The 17,750-nt window shown below is 36.0% G+C and overlaps 1 protein-coding gene across 1 annotated transcript; it reads right to left on the bottom strand.

Annotated features, from left to right (window-relative positions):
- Window positions 1–5,253: 5,253 nt before the first annotated feature.
- Window positions 5,254–6,268, bottom strand: LOC100892384 (piggyBac transposable element-derived protein 4-like). The gene is made up of 2 exons (XM_003730837.1): window positions 5,848–6,268; window positions 5,254–5,732 (listed from the first exon to the last, which is right to left on the bottom strand). The coding sequence occupies exons 1-2, from the start codon at window positions 6,266–6,268 to the stop codon at window positions 5,254–5,256; spliced, it is 900 nt and encodes a 299-aa protein (XP_003730885.1).
- Between the last annotated feature and the right edge of the window lie 11,482 nt (window positions 6,269–17,750).

Below are 17,750 nucleotides of genomic sequence, written 5' to 3'. Positions count from 1 at the left end.
CCCCATTGTCAATGATTGTCGTCTGCTAAAGCTCGGCCGATTATCAACCGACCCGGGCAACCGACCCATAAATAATAGGCCTAAGCCTTCGTTTTACATGGGTTTTCGACACATTTTGTAACTATATTCTGACCAACATTATGCCATGATCTACACTAAATGCCCTTTCTTTTCAAATCAAATATAGGACTATTTGGGAAAGGAATTTTGAGATGAACATTGTTTTATTCTCGAAAACGAATATAATATTTACTTTGAATGCTTTCGACTTCGATTCTCAAAATTTGAAATATTCATTTTGTTTTAGTTTTGCCTCCCGCTTAATTTTGTTTATTTTTTTCTATCTATAAATCTCTTAGAACCCTATTTTGATATGAGGTTGCTGTATCAATAAATCATTTATTGATTTTTGTACGCATATTTGATTTGATTTAATTGTTTGTAATAGAACAACATCATAATTCATCACATCTCTCTTTATATCTATTTATCTATCTATCTCTGTCTGTCTCTCTCTGTCTGTCTGTCTCCCTCCTCACCCGTCCCTCTATGAATACGTCAGGAATTTCGTGAAATTGGAATTGTGCTCCAGTGTGTTTTATTTCCGCATCGCGTTGTTGTTGTTTTTTTTGTTTGAAGGGTGTGGCTAATAAGGAGTTAATCGCCGTTACTGTAGTCTTGGTAGTCTTTTATTTATTCGAAAATAAACGATATTGAAAATATAGTCATTCATTTTATATAACGAAACAATTAAGAAAAAAGTGCAAACACCGTGAGAATTTAATTTATTTGTCTTCGTCTCTATCTGTGTTCAATAAAACTTTGATAATCCTTGTTTCATGATCAGTTTTGTAGATGGCATGTACATGTATACATGAAATGATGATGATGACGATGATGCTTACAATATTGTTATAAAATAGTAATGATAATAAACACGATTTTCTTCATCATGCACTCGCTTTTCTTCATTGCCAGAAAACTTGTTTTTTATGTACCCTTGCATTTCTTTTCCCTCAACAATGGTAGCATCTTTGCCCAGGAAAAGTCTCATAATTAGACCGCCTGAGTTGCTCAAGACAAGAGTGATAATCCGTGGGGAGAGAGAGGAAAGTCGTTTTTCAGAACATAACATTTGAACATTTCATATTCCCGCTCAAAACCAAGACCGGCTTTAGGTTGATCAAGATATTTTACTCAAACCTGCTCTAAAATGGATAATTGCCCTCGTAAAGGTATATAAGTTAGAGTGGTTGTTTGTATTGTCATGTAGATTGGCCTATTGACCTTAAAGTTTAGACCTACATCCTCTTCTTTCAAAACGGTAATCTTCCAGAGTAGTTATTTCTTTACGTGCTTTTGTTCCTCTTAGGGTGGATTCTTGACAACGCAGCTGAGATAAGCCTTTCATAAAAGAGGAGGTCCATACAAGAATGATTCGCTAAATTGGTCAAGTTGATAAATTGAAAAGCGTATTGTCATGTAAATACAACGACGTAAACGATGGATGTGGAGTCAAAACTTTTGAGACGACGGGCTTTATAGATAACATGGAAATATTCAACCTGATTTTCATATCCTTATCTATTCGGGTTTTTTCCCCCCATAAACAAGTCTCTCACTTCATCTTCTTCTATACATTCTATCTTCTCCCTCTCACTCCATTTTCTTCTCCCTCTCCGTATCCCCTTCCTTCTTTCTCTCTCTGAATGATTTAAAATTATATATCCTATTTCCCCTCTCAGTCTATCCCTCTATCTTTTTTTTCTCCCTTTCACTCTATTTTCACCCCCTCACTCTCCCTTATTCTCCCTCTCACGTTATTTTCTTTTTCCTCTGACTTCATCTTCTTCTACATCTCATTCTGTCTTCTCCCTCTCCGTATCCCTTTCCTTCTTTCTCTCTCTGAATTATTCGCTAAATTGGTCAAGTTGATAACAAATGAAAAGCGATTGTCATCTAAATACAATGACGTAAAAGATAGATGTGAAGCAAAAACTTTGAGACGACGGGCTTCATAGATAACATGGAAATATTCAACCTGATTTTCATATCATTATCTATCCGGGTTTTTCCACCCCATAAACAAGTCTTGTCAATTGGAAAATATAAAAAAATGATGTCCTCTTTCTTTTTTCCCCTCTCAGTCTATTCCTCTATCTTCTCATCCCTCTTTCTTCTTCTCCCTCTCACTCTAGTTTAACCCCTCGCTCTCCCTTCTTCTCCCTCTCACGCTAATTTCTTGTCCCTCTCACTTCATCTTCTTCTTCATCTCATTCTATCTTCTCCCTCTCCGTATCCCTTCCTTCTTTCTCTCTGAATTATTCGCTAAATTGGTCAAGTTAATAAAAATGAAAAGCGTATTGTCATCTAAATACAATGACGTAAAAGATAGGTTTTAAGCAAAAAATTTGAGACGACGGGCTTTATAGATAACATGAAAATATTCAACCTGATTTTCATATCCTTATCTATCCGGGTTTTTTTCCCCCATAAACAAGTCTTGTCAATGGGAAATTTTTTAAATATATGTCCTCTTTCTTTTTTCCCCTCTCAGTCTATCCCTCCACTTCTTATTCCTCTATCTTCTTCTCCCTCTCTCTCTATTTTCACCCCCTCACTCTCCGTCCTTTTCCATCTCACTTCATCTTCTTCTACATCTCATTCTATCTTCTCCCTCTCCGTATCCCTTTCCTTCTTTCTCTCTCTGAATGATTCGCTAAATTGGTCAAGTTGATAAGAATGAAAAGCGATTGTCATCGAAATACAATGACGATAAAGATAGATGTGAAGCAAAAACTTTGAGACGACGGGCTTTATAGATAACATGGAAATATTCAACCTGATTTTCATATCATTATCTATCCGGGTTTTTTCCCCCCATAAACAAGTCTCTCACTTCATCTTCTTCTATACATCTCATTCTATCTTCTCCCTCTCACTCCATTTTCTTCTCCCTCTCCGTATCCCCTTCCTTCTTTCTCTCTCTGAATGATTTAAAATTATATATCCTATTTCCCCTCTCAGTCTATCCCTCTATCTTCTTCTCCCTTTCACTCTATTTTCACCCCCTCACTCTCCCTTATTCTCCCTCTCACGTTATTTTCTTTTTCCTCTGACTTCATCTTTTTCTACATCTCATTCTGTCTTCTCCCTCTCCGTATCCCCTTCCTTCTTTCTCTCTTTGAATTATTCGCTAAATTGGTCAAGTTGATAACAAATGAAAAGCGATTGTCATCTAAATACAATGACGTAAAAGATAGATGTGAAGCAAAAACTTTGAGACGACGGGCTTTATAGATAACATGGAAATATTTAACCTGATTTTCATATCGTTATCTATCCGGGTTTTTTCCCCCATAAACAAGTCTTGTCAATTGGAAAATATAAAAAAATGATGTCCTCTTTCTTTTTTCCCCTCTCAGTCTATTCTTCTATCTTCTCATCCCTCTTTCTTCTTCTCCCTCTCACTCTAGTTTAACCCCTCGCTCTCCCTTCTGCTTCCTCTCACGCTAATTTCTTTTCCCTCTCACTTCATCTTCTTCTATACATCTCATTCTATCTTCTCCCTCTCACTCTATTTTCTTCTCCCTCTCCGTATCCCCTTCCTTCTTTCTCTCTCTGAATGATTTTAAATTATATATCCTATTTCCCCTCTCAGTTTACCCCTCTATCTTCTTCTCCCTTTCACTCTATTTTCACCCCCTCACTCTCCCTTATTCTTCTCTTTCACGTTATTTTCTTGTCCCTCTCACTTCATTTTCTTCTACATCTCCTTCTATCTTCTCCCTCTCCGTATCCCCTTCCTTCTTTCTCTCTCCGCATTGACTTATAGTGGACAATGTCTATGCTCTTATCTAGGACATACTATCATAAAAAGATAAAACACTAATACATGTACTATACAAATTAAAAAAAAAAAACAACCAAGTAAAGGGAAAATAGTTGATGGGTCCATAGCGATTTAATTCTAACAATAAAAGAAATCACGTGTACCACAACACCTGATCAAAATATCTTTTCCTGAAAATCAGCAGCTATTACTTTACTTGATAATAATGCATATTATTATTACACCAATAATACATGTAAATAGGAAGTGACATATGGAGATATATTGAACAATTCTTACAATTATCGAATGTACAATATTTTACAATAAAATGTAAATAAATACATTCCACACAAACCCTGACATTGCATTTGAAATTGCATTGCACTTGCATGTATGAAATCATGGCAATTGAATTCATCTAACAGTAAAGACACAATTACATATACAGCTGAACATGCACAACACTTGATCAAAATGTCCTTGCCTGAAAATCAGCAGCTATTACTTTACTTGATAATAATGCATTATTACAAAAATAATACATGTAAATAGGAAGCGACATATGAAGACCAATAATATGAAGATATATTGAAAATCCTTACAATTATCAAATGTACAATATATTACAAAAAATGGTAAATAAATATATTCCACACCAACCCTGACATTGCATTTGAAATTACATTGCATTTGCATGTATGGAATCATGGCAATTGAATTCATCTGACAGTAAAGACACAATTACATATACAGCTGAACGTGCACAACACTTGATCAAAATGTCCTTGCCTGAAAATCAGCAGCTATTACTTTACTTGATAATAATGCATTATTACAAAAACAATACATGTAAATAGGAAGCGACATATGAAGACCAATAATATGAAGATATATTGAAAATCCTTACAATTATCAAATGTACAATATATTACAAAAAATGGTAAATAAATATATTCCACACCAACCCTGACATTGCATTTGAAATTACATTGCACTTGCATGTATGGAATCATGGCAATTGAATTCATCTGACAGTAAAGACACAATTACATATACAGCTGAACGTGCACAACACTTGATCAAAATGTACTTGCCTGAAAATCAGCAGCTATTACTTTACTTGATAATAATGCATATTATTATTACAAAAATAATAAATGGGAAGCAACATGAATGAATCCAATAGAAAGTATCACATGATAGCGAATAATCTGTAGAGCAAATTATTATCAGCAAAGTTGAAAAATATAAACAATTCGCATCTAAACCCTGACAGAAAAATGTCATTGTATTTGATATTACATTGCACTTATTAAATAATGGCAAATAAATTCATAAAACGGTAAGGACATGAATAAAATCCCACTGGAGGTATCACATGATAGTTCATTCCAGCTGGAATAGATAATATTTGCTATCTATTGCTCCGCATCCATTACATTGTCAATCTCAAGATGAAACGCAGGAGTACAGGCCGTCTTGTACTTCCTTCTGGTGTGGTACAGTCTGAAGCATGGCTTGTCACACAGGGGGATGTTCCCACAGTCTCTGCAAACAGTTGATGTTTGGTGACGTTTTCCCTCCCTGTTGGAGCACACCTCACAGTCTCGGAAACATGGCTTCCCATCTCCATTCCTCTTGGGGTTGTTTGCAGGGAAGTGCTTCTCCGTCAGTCTTCCGAGTGGTTGATCAGCCTCTAGTCTTGGTCCCACATGGACAGCACGCGGCTTCTCATACCCTGCGAGAAGGCCAGTGATGATGGATAGCCGAACTTTGTTCACTTCGATCCTCTTTCGTAGGTGAGCTGGCTTCATTGCGTTGAGGGAAGTACAATGACAGCATTGCAGAAAAAAGTTCGAGAAGGGCAATGAAGATATTCTTCCAGCACTTGCAGGATCTGTGGATATTCAGGGAGTGCCAGAGAAGCTGATCGGCAAGGTCGACTCCGCCCATATTCTGTGTGTATTGCTCCATGGCTTTGGGTTTAACATATCTCTTAATGTGGTCTGGACCATTCTTTGCTCTGACTTCTTTGATGAACGTGTCTCCATTGTGCACAGACGTGATAAGTTTTACTGCTCGCTTGTCTGCCCATGAAATGTATGTGATGTCCCCTTCCTTTACCACTAAAGGTGGATCGTCCTTCTTGGGCTTGTGTGATTTGATATCATTGGGGACACCTCTCCGGTTGGCCCTCAGTGTCCCACATGCACCGGTGTCCTTGCTAGCCAGCTCTTCAAAAAGACTCAGTGAAGAAAACAGATTGTCCATATATATATATATATGGTGTCCAATGTTCAGGTATCCAGCAAAGACATCCATCACTACCTGGTGCATGGCCCCACGATCATTCTCCAGGACTTCCTGCCCCGTGGAAATGTTCCAGTTCTGGACATAGCCGGTGTTGGCATCGCAAATGCTCCAAGCTATCATCCCCCACTTATGAGGCTTGTTTGGATTATAGCGCCTTAACCCAGTCCTCCCCTTGAATGCTATCACTGTCTCGTCGACACTGACTTCACGACCAGGGTAGAAATTTGCTGCCCATCTATTGAATTACCGTCAGATGAGCATCCAGGTGCCCGCGTTAGGGCCCTAGGCAAAATCCAGGGGGCAGAGCCACCGAAAGCTCAGGGGTTTTATACATTTATTCACCGTCAGATGAGCAAATTTTGACACCTCAATATTTTGTGAGAAAGGCAGGTTACTATTTTTTCTTTCTTTGCCATTTTCCAACAAACGCATAAGAAAATATAATTAACTAAAGATTGAGAAGAACTTTCGGAAAATTATGCCATTTCAGAAGCATTTGTTAATCACCGGTATCGAATTAGAAATAAACCACGTTTGAATATATTTGGGAGCATCTGTCTCCCACAAGCCCCTCCCCCATCAATACGGCAGTATGCGCCCCCCCCCCCCCCGATCTACACCTTGTTGGCGGGAAAAATCGCAACTGATCCCCCTACGTTTCTTCTTTCTCTTTTTTCTTTCCCTTTATTTCCTCTTTTCCTTTCCCTTCCCTTCCTTCTCTCTGTTTTAAGTTTGATGGGGGGGGGGGGGGGAGGGTTACACCCACAAATGTAATAACGCCCACAAATGTAATAACACTTTACCCACACATGTAATAATTTCACCCACAAATGTAATAACCACTTTTCCCACAAATGTAATAATTTTGAATCACCCACAAATGTAATAAATTTGAAGTGATATTTTGTCGATTTTTTTTAAAACTAAAACCCTGTAATAAAGCATGGGTGTAGCGCGCAGTCTTTACTCCAGACCCGGTTATTTCAAAAAAATAAAAAATCTTCAAAACTAAGACCCCATAATCCTTTTCCTGTGGAATAACATGAGAATCGAGCGTAGTCTTTCATCCAGACCCGGTCATTCAAAAGTAAAAAAAAAAAAAAAAAAAAAACTTGTAAACTAAGACCCCACCATCTTCCAAACTAAGACCCGGTAATAAAGCATGGGATTAGAGCGTAGTTTTTCTTCCAGTCCGGTTATTTCAAAACTATTAAAAATCTTCAAAACTAGGACCCCATCATCTTATTCCTGTGGAAGAACATGAGTACTGAGCGTAGTCTTTCCTCCAGACCCGGTTATTCAAAAGTTAAAAAACAAAAAAACAAAAAACAAAACAAAACAACTAAAAAAAAATTTTAAACTAAGACCCCTCCATCATCCAAATTAGGAACCGGTAATAAAGCATGGGATTAGAGCGTAGTCTTTACTTCAGACCCGGTTGTTAAAAAAAAAAAATCTTCGAAACTAAGACCCACCATCTTATTCCTCTTTTTTTTTCATTTAAAAATAAATTACATTATTACATATGTGGATACAACACGTCACAAATAAATGATTGGACGGCGGTCACAAGAACTGACGAATCAGTTAAAATGGTCCATATATATAACACACAGAGGAGGGATTAATTATTAATGAAACAACCTCTTCATTCGTTTGGAATAAAATACTTTCTATCTTACAAAATCTATGTAGCCATCATTGCATCACTATAAAACCATAACCTCTGCTATTTACTCACATTGATTTAGAGAGTATATAGATATTTTATCAGTCAAAGGGTTCTGCAATCGTTCATTCAAAACATGCAAATATGTTTCGCGTGATCTCGATATACAGCTGTTTATGATTTGTTATATGAAAGTATGCGTTGTTATTTGCTTGTTAACCGATTGTCATTCTTCACGCGGGAGGGGGGGGGGGGGAAAGGGAAAAACTGAATTCAGATGAGGATTAAAAGTCGAGAACGGTACAACGAATCGTCTTCTTTCGCTAATGATTTAATGAAACATAAAAGCTTCCGCGCTTTGCGCGAGAGGGGAGGGGGGGGGGAACTGAATTCAGACGAGGATTAAGAGTCGAGAACGGAACAACGAATCGTATTCTTTCTCTAATGATTTAATGAAACGTAAAAGCTTCCGCGCTTAGCGCGGGAGGGGGGAGGGGGGGGGGGGACTGAATTCAGACGAGGATTAAGAGTCGAGAACGGTACAACGAATCGTCTTCTTTTTCTAATGATTTTATGAAACGTAAAAGCTTCCGCGCTTCGCGCAGGAGGGGGAAAGGGAAAAACTGAATTCAGATGAGGATTAAAAGTCGAGAACGGTACAACGAATCGTCTTCTTTCTCTAATAGTGTTTGTTGTTTGTTCGTTTGTGTGTGTGCGTGTGTGCGTTTGTGTGTGTGTGTGTGTGTGTGGTTTTTTTTTTTAAGCCAGGTGGTGGGTGATGTTTTGAGAGGGAGGAACGTGTTGGGATCCGGTATACATGCTTGCCTATCATTATGTCGGGCTGACGTTTGATGTTCTTTCGAGTTGTCGGGAACGCCCTTTAGGAGTTTTTTTACGGAGTGCATACAAAATGATCAGGTGCGTGAGTCGGTCTATTTATTCATGGGTGAGGCATATTATGCAAATTATAGAACTTGGTAAATGATAGCATGATGGGTTCGGTTTGCACGAACAGTTTATTAGGTTGCCGAACTGGTGTCGTTTGGGGGAATTTGGTTTATTGGGATCGTGTTTTTATTTTTAATTAGAAGGTGCGTATTGTGATTAGGTACGCGGGCCGGTCAATTCACTGTAATTCATTTTAGGAAAATCATTTAACTTAGTTATGACAAGCGGATTCCGTAATACAATTAAAGGCATTTGTTAAGGGATAAAAGCTCTTTGTATTTTTTGTTTTTGTTTAATTAGATTACGGTTATATAACAATACAACGTATTTCTCATCGACTTGTACAAGAAGAAATGTTAAGAATTGAGATGAGGAGTTCTGTCATTGGTCTAGTTAAATTGACAGGGAAAGGGGGAGGCTCTTGCTCTCGGATGTTTACGTACACCGAAGAGCAGATTTGGGTTGTTTTGTGTGGGGGTGTTGTGTGTGTAGTGAATATGCTTGTGTGTATGAATGCGTTGGGTTGTGTGGTACGGGGTGGATTCTGCTTGCATTTTTTAATATAATTCGACGATAAGTATGCATGTATGTTTGGCTGCAGATAGTTTTTTCTATACATTTGCTCACGGTGGAAATAGATTATGTGGAAGTTTCTTTGGAGTTTATCAATGTAAGGTTTTGGATACAATTACATATAACATAACATGGCAGTGAAAATATCTTTCATGACATTAAATGTTAGAGGAATAAGAGATAGGTTAAAAAGAGTGAATATTTTTGAATGGTGCAAAACTAAAAAGAATAGTATAATTTTCTTACAAGAAACATATAGTACAGTAGAGATAGAAGAGCGGTGGAAACAAGATTGGGGAGGGCCAATGTTTTTTAGTCATGGGTCAAGCCATAGTAGAGGGGTTCTTATTTTATTTTCTAATCATTTAGATTTTGAAGAAAAAAAAATAAAGTAGATGAAGAGGGGAGATACATTATTTTTAAAGGTGAAATACAAAGGGTTAAAATGCTATTGGTTAATGTTTATTTTCCAACGAGAGATAAAGAAACTTTACAAATTGAATTTTTGAAGAAGTTAGATGAAAGTATTTTTGATCAGTGTGATCGGGACTATTTAGTTTTATTAGGAGGTGATTTCAATAGTATATTGGATGGAAAATTAGATTATGTGGGGTCAAAAACACCGGTGAAATCTCGGGTTATTGATTTGATTAAGGAATTTTAAAATAAATACGATTTAGAAGATATATGGAGGAAAAAAAATCCGAATGTAAAGCAATTTACTTTTCGACAAAATTGGCCGGTGGTGCAAAGCCGTTTAGATTATTGGTTTATACCTTGTAGTGTTGAAAAATTGGTGGGTAAGTGTGAGATTTTGACATCTATTACGCCTGATCATTCTGGCGTTAGGCTATAATTTAATGATCTGGTTGATAAGTTTGTTTTGGGGAAATCATATTGGAAATTTAACAGTAGTTTATGTATGGATAAAGATTTTGTTGAAGAGATGAATAAGGAAATACAGGAATTAAAAGCTGAATGGTCATTACAGATTTTGAATAAATTAGTATTTTGGGATTTTTTAAAGATGAAAATGAGAGAATTTATTATAACATACTCGCGGAAAAGGGCAAAAACAAGGAGGGTTGAAAAAGAACTGTTAGAGAAAAAAATCAAGGATTTAGAAGGTGAACTGGTAGTGGGACCCACTAAATATATTGTTGATTGTATTGAGGAGAAAAGGGATAAACTAAATAAATTGTATGATTTTTCTCGACAGGGCATTAAAATAAGATCAAGAGCACCTTGGTTTGAAGATGGAGAAAACAGTACGCAATATTTTGAACAGTTGTTAAAATCGAATAAAAGGAAAAGTGTAATTAGGGAGGTGTACAAAGAAAATGGGGAAACTACTAGAGATAAGGAGGACATTTTAAAGGAAATTAAACTATTTTATAAAGATTTATATTCTTTAAGGGCTGATATAAATCAAAACGACCCTTTCTTTTTTAATGATATTTCAAAGTTAAATGAAGACAATAGGGAAATCTGTGAAGGTAAATTAGCTAAAGATGAATGCTTGAAAGTTTTAAAAGAAATGAAATTGAATAAAACCCCGGGAAATGATGGGTTAACAGTTGGATTTTATTATACTTTTTGGCCAGCTTTGGGTGATTTGTTAGTAGAAGTATTGAATGAAACATACGAAAGGGGGGAATTAACGGCACCTCAAAAACAAGGGGTAATTACCTTAATTGAGAAGGAAGCGAAAGATACTCTCCATAAAAAAAATTATCGACCCATCACGCTTTTGAATGTAGATTATAAAATTGTATCTAAAGTTCTAGCAAAAAGAATGAAAGAGGTTTTAAATGAAATAATTCATCATGATCAAGTTGGATATATAAAAGATAGAAATATTGGGGAAGCTGTACGATTGATAGATGACATGTTATTTTATTCTAAGCATTATGGGGAACAAGGGAAAGGGTTTTTGTGTGCAGTGGATTTTGAGAAAGCTTTCGACTCTGTATCTCATAGATATTTATTTCAAATATTGAAATTGTTCGGTTTTGGAGATTCATTTTGCTCTTGGGTAAAATTATTGTATAAAGGGATAACGGGGTATTTTGAAATAGAAAGGGGAGTAAGGCAAGGGGATCCATTATCGCCATATTTGTTTTTGGTTGCCATCGAAATGTTGGCGTATGCAGTAAGGAGGGACAACGGTATTAAAGGGATTACATTTGGAAAATCTGAAATTAGGCAAGTGTTATATGCAGATGATATGACAATATTTTTGAAGGATATTGATTCGGTTAGAAGGTTGCAATATATTTTTGAATCATTTGAACAAATTAGTGGTCTTACAGTGAATAAAACAAAGACACATTTTATGTGGATGGGTGAGAAAGAGAACAAACCTGATGGGCCTTTATTTGGAAATTTGGTTAAAAAATACATATTTTAGGGGTTAGTTATTTATTAGATCGAGGATTAAAAGATGATTTGAATTATAAAGAAATTCTAAGTAAAATAAAAAAAATTGCTTGTATGGTGGAAACAAAGAGATTTAACTATTATGGGTAAAATACATTTGCTAAAAACTTATGCGCTTTCAAAATTAAATTATATTTCATCTCTCGTTATTGTCCCTCATTGGGTATATAAAGAAGGTGCAAACATTTCATGTGAATTCATATGGAGGGGGAAAGATAGAATTAAACGGGCAATAATGTTTCAGGATTATGACTTTGAAGGATTAAGAATGATTAATTTTGAAATGTCCGTTAAAATACAGCGCATAATGTGGATAAAACGTCTTTTATATGGAGAGAAAAGTTTGGGATGGAAATTGTTTTTGTTGGCCACTCAGTATTCAAATTTGCTTTTCTTTTCTTATTTAAAATCTTTATATATCAATTTGAAATCCAACTACCACATAAGTCTGTGAATATTGATGTGCATCCCCTCTTTCTTTTCTCTTCTTTTTTCTGTCTTTTCCCCCTTTTTACCAATATTTTGTTCTTCCATATTTGTATTATTATGTATCCTTTGAGGGTAGTCATACTATCAAGCTTTGCTTATTTTGTCAACCCTCCTGTTTGATGTTCTCGATTAGTTACACCCAGCCTTACCTTATTCTACATATATTCTTTTGTCATGTGTAAATTTGCAATATTTGTTTGTTATATATTTGTAAAAATGCAAAAGAAAAAGAAAATCAAACAGAAATAAATAAATCAAATCAAATCAAATCAAATCATTGCTTACAGTTTGTGAGTGGTAGATTAATTTTTTTTATGTGATTATGATTTAAAAAAGATTAAACTCGTTTTAGATATTCCATCATACTATATGGAAATGTTGCAAGCATGGCAAGAGACAAGTAATTTAAGATATTTGGAGGGTTATATTAATCCAATTATTTTTAATAATCAGAATATATGTATAAATGGAAAAAGTATATTTGATAGATACTTGTTTGAAAGAGGGATTGTTCAACTGAATCATTTGGTTGAGAAAGGTCATGTTAAGTCTGTTAAATATTTTATGAACCTCGGTATGAAAGGTAATAATTTGCTTATGATTATTGATATTTATGATGCGATACCCAGGTTATGGAAGGATGATTCAGGGTTAATAGAATTCCTCGAGGTTGATTTGATAAGCTTTAATACTTATTTCCATATTTCTAGTAAAAAAATACAGTTTGTGGATGTGGGTTCAAGAACAATCTACGATTATTTTATCAAAGCACTGCAACAAACGTATGATTTGCAGGTAAGGGATGGGCAAAATGATTATGATTTTATAGATAAAGAATTAAAAGAAATATTTGTTAGACCAAGAATTACTATACTCATTAGAAAACAACGTGAATTTCAATTTAAATTATTGCATGGAGCAATATACACTAATGAGCATCTTCATAGAATTGGTTTTGTTGGTGATAATTTATGTTCGTTTTGTAAGCAGGAAAAAGACACATACAAACATTTATTTTTATCTTGTGGGAGCGTTCAAAGGATATGGCAGGCTTTAATACAACTTTTTGAGTTAGATGAAATTAAAGATTTAGAATGGCGAGATATATTTGTTGGGTTGGTAGGTAGTTCATATAGAATAAAAATGTGTAATACCATCATTTTCATGGTGAAGTATGTTACATTTATGTAAAGATCGGGGGGGGGGGGCGAGTACTAACTTTAGAAAAGATGAAAAAAAGCATATTTAAGTATAGGGATGAGGAAAAGAAAATAGCAATTAAAATGGGAAAGCTAGGATCACATTTCTTAAAGTGGGAGCAGCTTAAGATTAATTAAGATTTGCTTTCTTCTCCACCGTGAGCCTGTTAAAAGCGTAACTCGATTTTGCGGCCTGGATAACTTATTTAGTATATTTTTCTTGAGTTGAGAATGTTGGCAGACATCCACTGAGTGAGTACTGTGTGTGTGTGGGGGGTGGGTGGGTGGGTGAGTATGTGTGTGGGTGGGTGAGTATGTTTGTGTGATAGAGGGTGAGTATGTTTGTGTGATGGAGGGGGCAGGGAAGGGGCAGGATTGTTTCAGTAAAATTACCTCCAGATTTGTTTAATTTTTTTGTTTGTAATATATAAGTAAATAACATTTACAATTGACATACTATGTTTAGGTACTTATACGTTTACTTTGTTGCTAAGTTATATTGTACTGCAAATAAGTTTGTGTTTAATTATGTTTATATCAAAGCATCAATATTGAACATGTTTATTTTATTCAATTTTATGTCATGGTTTGTATTACACATCTGGAGAAATAAAACAAAATTGTTAAAAAAAAAAAAGTGTGTTGTGTTGTGTGTTTGTGCGTGCGCGATCGCGCGCGCTTGCGTAAAATAGTGCGGGCGTGTGCTCGTGCTAGTATGTGATGGCTATCGCCGATCATCCCCCCCCCCCACACTCCTCGGTACGGATTTACGCCCCTGATAGATTGACACATATTTACCACAGTGTTGTATGTACTGAACAGTGTGTAAACTCTGTGTTCACAGTACGGTCACAGTGTGGGGTTTGGTTTACCACATAATCGGTCATATTTCACATACAGTGACACATATGTACCACACTGTGGTGTGTATTTAGCTATGTAAAACCTCTATTTTAATTTTAATATCTTATCTGAAAGGTGTGTTGTAGACTATGTGGTAGACTATGTGGTGGATGTCACAGTATCAGACTATGTGGTATATACCACAGTGTGGTAGACTATGTAGTAATTATGTGTTTGATCCTAGGGCGTGCTATCACATGTGATTTTGGGACGTGTGGTAACGCTGTGGTGTACTATGTGGTTCGTACCACAATGTGGTAACGCTGTGTTATAGCACACTTTGGTATGTAGTTGCTACCACAGTGTGGTACGCACCACATAGTACACCACAGCATTACCACATGTTCCAAAATCACATGTGACCCACATGTGGTAGCACGCTGTGTACCATACTGTCTTTGACTATGTGGTACACAGTGTGGTCCACTATGGTAACACTGTGATTGTTCCATAAGGGAAGCTTCATCCGACACAGTTCTATTGATGTTCACAGCCTGTCGTCTGCAGTGAAGATATGACCTGAACCATTCCAGTGCAGTGTCACCGACCTTGCAGTCCCGTTGCAGCCTCTGGAGAAGGACTTTGTGATCAATCATATCAAATGCGGCAGATAAGTCCAAAAGAATCACCATAACTGCTTTCTTGTTGTCTACTGCCCTCAGGATGTCATTAGATATTTTCAGAAGAGCAGTCTCCACGCTGTGAAGCCTCTTGTACGCAGACTGCATGGTCTCATGAAGGTCATAGTCCTGAAGGTGTGATGTCAGTCTTTTGGCGACTCCTTTCTTGAGAACTTTGGCGAGGAAAAGCAGGTTAGATATAGGCCGATAACTGCTCATCTCATCACGATCTAGGTATGACTTTGTCAGTACAGGAGTAACATGAGCAAGTTTCAGCTCCTCCTGAAACTTCCCTTCCTGTAGAGAAGCATTGACTATCCTTGAGATAAGAATGGCCATCAAGTCATCATTTTCCTTCACAACTGAGGTAGGAATTGGATCCAGGGAGTATGACTTAGCAGGGCCCTTCGAATGACTCTATGTACCTCTAGCGGACCTGTGGGCGCGAGTGTAGTCAGACGCTCACTGCAAGAGGAGGTTACTTCGTTGTCTAACACCGTGTGTATGTACCTTCTCTATATAGTTGATTAACATGCGATCAATTAGACTCATTGAATCCTGTGTTTTACGGGTATACGTATTCACCTTGATGTAAACAATGTACACTATAAATCTGATTCAACTTTTTAGTTTGATTCGTTTCTGTTTTTTTCTTCTTCTAATATCACAATTCAAGTCTCCCGTAATAATGATATCATAATTAAAAGCATCAGTACAATAAAGACAATTTTTGTAGTAATCGAATAGCATATTATCACTACCTGGTGGTCTATTCAAAGAAACAAACATAACAAGTTTCATATCCTTATTTCTTACCAGGATACATACAATTTCTAAATTGTCGAAAGAGGAATGACTCAATTTTCAAAGCTTAATGAGTTAACAAAATAAAGACTGCCACTCCGCCGCCCCTTCTATTTCAGTCCTTACCAATAACATTACAACCATCAATATCAATTTCGCTATCAGAGACAGAATCGTCTAACCAGGTTTCATTTAAACTAAATGTAAACATCATTTTGATGCATTTGATAACTTATTTCAGCAATATTGCGAAGTAAACTACGTACATTTAATGTAACATTTTCAGTCCTTTTACTTGTAATTCAGGATATTTCAACGACTATCACTATGTTGATTATTCACTCTGTTTTCAACCTGATTTGTTTCCACAATTTCAACGTTATCGGGAATACATATGCATGAAGGTATACCTTAACAGACATTTCGCACTTTAACAATAAAACAAATGAACATGAGGGTTATATTGATTATTACTGATACCCACACACTTTATATTAACCCAAATACTACAGGTTGTACATTGAATTCCCTTTTGACTATTCCTTAACGGATTACAACAACTAACAATGGTATTGCTTTACCATATTTCCTTAAAGTTACTCGGTAACATTGTTGAAGGTTGATGAAAAAATTGCTTAATTTTTGTATAAAATGTTACTTGCTATTTTCCCTCTACTGTACTAACCCTCTGCCATGCAAAAAATCCTGAACAAAATTCTCAAACCCCGAATATATATATGGTTTTCTTTGAAGGCTTCAATGTATGACACCCTCTAACAGTGATTAACAGTAAAATGGAATGTAGAGCCATTTTATTGCTTTGTGATAATTTACATTCACCTAAAATGTAATTAAATTGTAATAATATAGTTGGGAGAATTAAGGAATCGAGCAGATCACTTTTTCTCAATTAGTACCATGAATAATGGTCCGTTTTCACTCAAATTTTCAGATTATTTTTAATTGTACATCTAGCATTGAAGTCACTACCTTAGCACCACTATCTCTCATCTAAACAATGTTACCAAGTCCCTTTAAATATATCAAAATACAATTAACCTAAGAAATTATAATGACAACTAATAAAAGAACAAAACCAAAACCAAAACACGTAACCTTTAATTAATAAAGCCAAAGGAATATAATGCATCGAATATGATTGAATATTGGAATCATTCGTTGTTAATTACTATGATTCAGGATTATATATTTCCTTATTGCCTATGAAAATGCCAATGTTTTGTAAAATTTATTATGCTAATTTATGTTTTGCAAGGAATATGAAGAAAAGCAAACATTCAACCAATTAAAAAAACCACAAGAAATCAAACCGGGAAAACGTTACCAACAACCCTGAAAACCCTGAAAGAGTTACCTAACCACACTGAAAACCTGAGAACTTCACCTAAACCCCCCAAACCGTAAAATATTTACCTCCCGGAACTGAAAACCACGAAAATGTACCTACATTTCATTTTCTGTATCAGGCAATGTATTGCTTATACTATAATAAATGTACCTAAAAATAAATGCTATTTGTATCGCTATTACTGGTATTGTATGGGACAGCAAGTAACGTTATACCGTGGATTTGTCCATTCAAGTCCGGATTTCATTATCATGATAAACTTGTGAGCATGTTTCAGTTTCAGTTTAAGGAGTTGGCATGGAGCCCAGAGAGTCTCCTTATGTCTAAGCCACTAAAATACATTTTGTACCAATACGCAAAGGCATTTGCCCAGGATAAATACATGATCAAGAGAATGCTAAGATGTAATATTATGCTTTGAGAGTTTCCACAAATAGTTGCTTACAGCTCTTAAGGGTCTTTAGTCTCTCTTTTCCCTACGAACTTAACGTGGTGAGAGACAGAGAGAGAGGGGGATAGGCCAGTTCTGGACATTAAAATGAATTGTAAAAGTAATGCTAGAGCCATTAGTTTGTGCTGCCAGTAAATC

Source organism: Strongylocentrotus purpuratus, unplaced genomic scaffold (genome assembly GCF_000002235.5).
Source record: "Strongylocentrotus purpuratus isolate Spur 01 unplaced genomic scaffold, Spur_5.0 spur5_scaffold_13, whole genome shotgun sequence".
NCBI lineage: Eukaryota > Metazoa > Echinodermata > Echinoidea > Camarodonta > Strongylocentrotidae > Strongylocentrotus > Strongylocentrotus purpuratus.
The sequence above is the reverse complement of the archived record's forward strand: the minus strand, read 5'-3'. Positions and strand labels throughout refer to the sequence as shown.